This window comes from Helianthus annuus, chromosome 2, assembly GCF_002127325.2.
Source record: "Helianthus annuus cultivar XRQ/B chromosome 2, HanXRQr2.0-SUNRISE, whole genome shotgun sequence".
NCBI classification, from domain to species: domain Eukaryota; kingdom Viridiplantae; phylum Streptophyta; class Magnoliopsida; order Asterales; family Asteraceae; genus Helianthus; species Helianthus annuus.
Window position 1 is genome coordinate 30707855 of NC_035434.2, and position 3619 is coordinate 30711473.

The 3619-nt window shown below is 38.5% G+C and overlaps 1 protein-coding gene across 1 annotated transcript; it reads right to left on the bottom strand.

The window, feature by feature from the left end:
• Nucleotides 1-2238: 2238 nt before the first annotated feature.
• Nucleotides 2239-3128, bottom strand: LOC110883133 (ethylene-responsive transcription factor ERF008). The gene has a single exon (XM_022130968.2). The coding sequence runs from the start codon at nt 2932-2934 to the stop codon at nt 2467-2469; it is 468 nt and encodes a 155-aa protein (XP_021986660.1). The 5' UTR covers nt 2935-3128; the 3' UTR covers nt 2239-2466.
• Nucleotides 3129-3619: the final 491 nt, after the last annotated feature.

The window sequence follows — 3619 nt, forward strand, 5'->3', positions numbered from 1 at the left end:
CAATCGAGAAATGTATCCCCTCCTCCATAACGGTCAGAGTTGGATGTATACCCGAGCCACCAAGCCACCAGTTACTGGGAAAACCCGCTCGTCCGAAGGCCAACTGCGGTAAAACCGGGTACGGCTTGGTTTCGAACTGGCTACCTCCAGAGAGACCTAGTTCTAAACTTATTGTCACCACCAACCAATGTACTTCAAAGCGATGCTAATGAGAGTTAGACTTGGGAGCTCAAAAAAAGATACCAAGTGAACTATTCGACCAACTTGTCAGAACATCACTACATATTAAAACATTGAGTAAACTTCCGTTTTGCTCCCTGTGGTTTGGTCACTTTAACGGTTTTGCCCCAAACCTTTAAAAATAGCCATTTTACTCCTTGATGTTTTGATTTTGTCTCCAGTTTGCTCCCCGGCTGTAACTCAGTTAAAACGGTCAGTTAAAAGTAAGGGTATTTCAGTAATTTTACTTGCAATCAGTAGGGTATTTTAGTAATTTTACACATAAGCATTTAATTATTTATTTTAACATTAAAAAAATAAAAGTTTAACTATTTATTTATTATGTCATATATGTACATGTATATAGAGATATTCATCAAGCTTGAGTTATTGTCTCTCTCACCACCAACACCGGCTGCCTCCACCAACCTCCACCACCCACCACCTCACCACTATCAGCCACCACCCAATATTACTGCTTCCCCACCACCCGATATCATCACCATAAGCCACCGCCTCAACACCACTTGACATCTCCACAATCAGTTACCGCCTCACCCACCACCCAACATCATCACCGTAAGCCACCACCTCACCAACACCCGACATCACCACCATCAACCGCCACCACACCTTCCATCTGTCACCGCCTCTCCAGCAGCCACCACACATCACCGACATTTTTCTCCCGATCTATTTTTTCCAGATCTGGTTATCAGATGCTGCATCTTCACCGGATCTAAACATCGCGATCTATTTTTTCCAGATCCGAAAACGTATGAGCCCCTCATTTCCTTTTACTTTTTCTTGTTTTTAGCAATATCTGCAAGCAGATCTGAAATGGGTAAAACCGAGAATGGTTTAGAACTCGAAGAACCTACACCGGAAATGGTTTAAGCAGTGAGGATGGTGATGGCAGAATGGTGGTGGCAGAATGGTGCTTGTGGACGGTTAGAACTAAGAAGAAGGAGATGTTCTGGTGAATGGTGATGGTAGATTGGTATAGGTATAATTGTATATGTTAATAAAATTATTATATAATTAAAATTTCATGTTTATAATATCAGTAAAATACAAACAAATTTAAAGAATTAATAAAATTGAATACCTATATATAAAATTACCGAAATACCCCTACTTTTAACTTAAAGTTTTAACTGAGTTAGAGCCGGGGAGCAAACTGGCGACAAAATCGAAACATCAAGGAGTAAAATGGCTATTTTTAAAGGTTTGGGGCAAAACCGTTAAAGTGACCAAACCACAGGGAGCAGAACGGAAGTTTACTCTAAAACATTAAATCATATACATATGTATTCAGATTTTATACATATGATTTTAAAGTCATGATGAATAGTAATGATTATTAATTAGTATTTGCTTTAATTGTTTAATAATATATTATTCATTGATACATATTATTTAAGTATTTGTTTTAATTGTTTAATAATATAACATATGATTTTAACGTTTTGATGAACACTAATGATTATTTTTAGATATTTTTTGAATTGTTTAATAATATATTATTCATTATCTAATTTGATTAGTGATTATAAGTTTTTAGGTATTTGTTTGAACTTGGGAACGTTAACTTTTTAAAGAATTTAACTATACAATTATGTTTATTTTTTTTCAACACTGTGATATAAATTATATTAAAAATGGATATTGCGTAGTTCTAATACCAAACTGAATTGAAATCACCGATTAATAGTAATTTATTGTTTAACCGGTGACGTACCGATGTCGTAACTAACTGAACCGATTTCAACTGAACAACATCAATATCGGCATCCGTTTTCATTGCTCCTTCGATATAAAGCGTGTCGAAATCTTTTTGAAAATGTCAGGACGTTATTTTTTATTTTATATTTTCTCCTTTGATTGCTATAGCGAGTGCGAGCACTATAATGCACGGAACCGATACCGATCGAATTTCCGCCGTGTAGCGCGGGAGAATTTCACTAGTTTATATTAATTTTGTGTTTCTTAATCTAAAAAACAACAAAAGAACACAAGTACCAGAATTTTCCCTTCCTTTTTAGTTTTCGGAAAATAAAACGTTAACATATAATCCCTTTCGGATTCTCCAATCTACCCATCTGCATAAACTAACCCCTAACCCGATCCGACCCGACCCACCAAATAATAATAAAAAAACAGGACCCGTCCGACTGTCCATCCCTCTGAAACTAACGCCGTCAACCCACATATAAACAACAACCAGCCTTCTTCATCATCACACCGTTAATTCTCATCATTCTCATCCGAAGATTCCGGACTCGGGTACTCATTCAAATCCGTGTTCAAACAAACCCGACCCGAATAGCTTTCAGTCTCACATAACTTTTGACACGCGCCCGCGCCCGTGCCCTCGTTCTGCAGCGCGTCCACCTTCGCTCCAACCTCGGTCGCCTTCTTCCGTATATCCGCCGCAGATAAATCACACAACCCGCACCCATCATCCCCAATCTTATCCGGAAAATTAAGCCGAGCCGACGGGCCGCGTAAATAAAACACGGCCGTGTCGTAAGCCCGCGCCGCGGCCACAGGCGAGGAGTATGAACCCAGCCAGATTCGTGAGCGCTTGTTCGGCTCACGAATCTCCGCAACCCATTTGCCCCACTTTCGCATGCGAATTCCTCGGTAAGGTTTCGTATTTTGGGGTTTTCGGGTTGATGAGTTTTGGGTGGTGTGGTGGTGTTGTGCACCCATAGTGTTGGTTTTTTTTTTGTTTTTTTCTTTGGGTGGTGGTGGTGAAATTGAGGATGATGAGTGGGTATTTAAGGAGGAAGGTGTGTGCGTTGGCGGCTGTTAATGGGACATGCTGTCGAGTCGAGTCGGCACGGCCGCTACGTTGTTGGACTAAATTTTATAGGTTTAAGATAAGATTAAAACCTGGCCGACACATACCGAATTTGTGCGTAAAGAGGTTGATATTTTAATTGGCTCAAGGTTGGACTTTTGGAGAATGGTGTGTGGTGTTAATTGTCTTGGATCATAAAATATGTGAACATGACACAGCCTTAATTTAGAAGATGATGGTCGTTACTTGTTAATCTACAATTAATTTAAGATATTTCTTCAAATATTTTTTTTTTTGTTAATAAAATAAAATAAGGGAGGTAAACGTGTTAATTTGTGAACGCTCTGAAGTTCTCTCTTACGATCAGAAGCTTTCAGTAATGTTTCTATCTTTTTTCTTTTCATTTCCTTTACATTTTTTTGCATATTATCTCATTTCTTAACTTTTCTTCAAAACATCTTGTTGAAATGCATCTTCTTGATGGTTCTCACGAGTTTGCCTTGGCAAACTGATGATGAGACCTCACCACATAGGAGATTCCAACTAAGATACACAAACTTTGATTTTAAAACTTTTCGTTTTGTATTCTGTTGA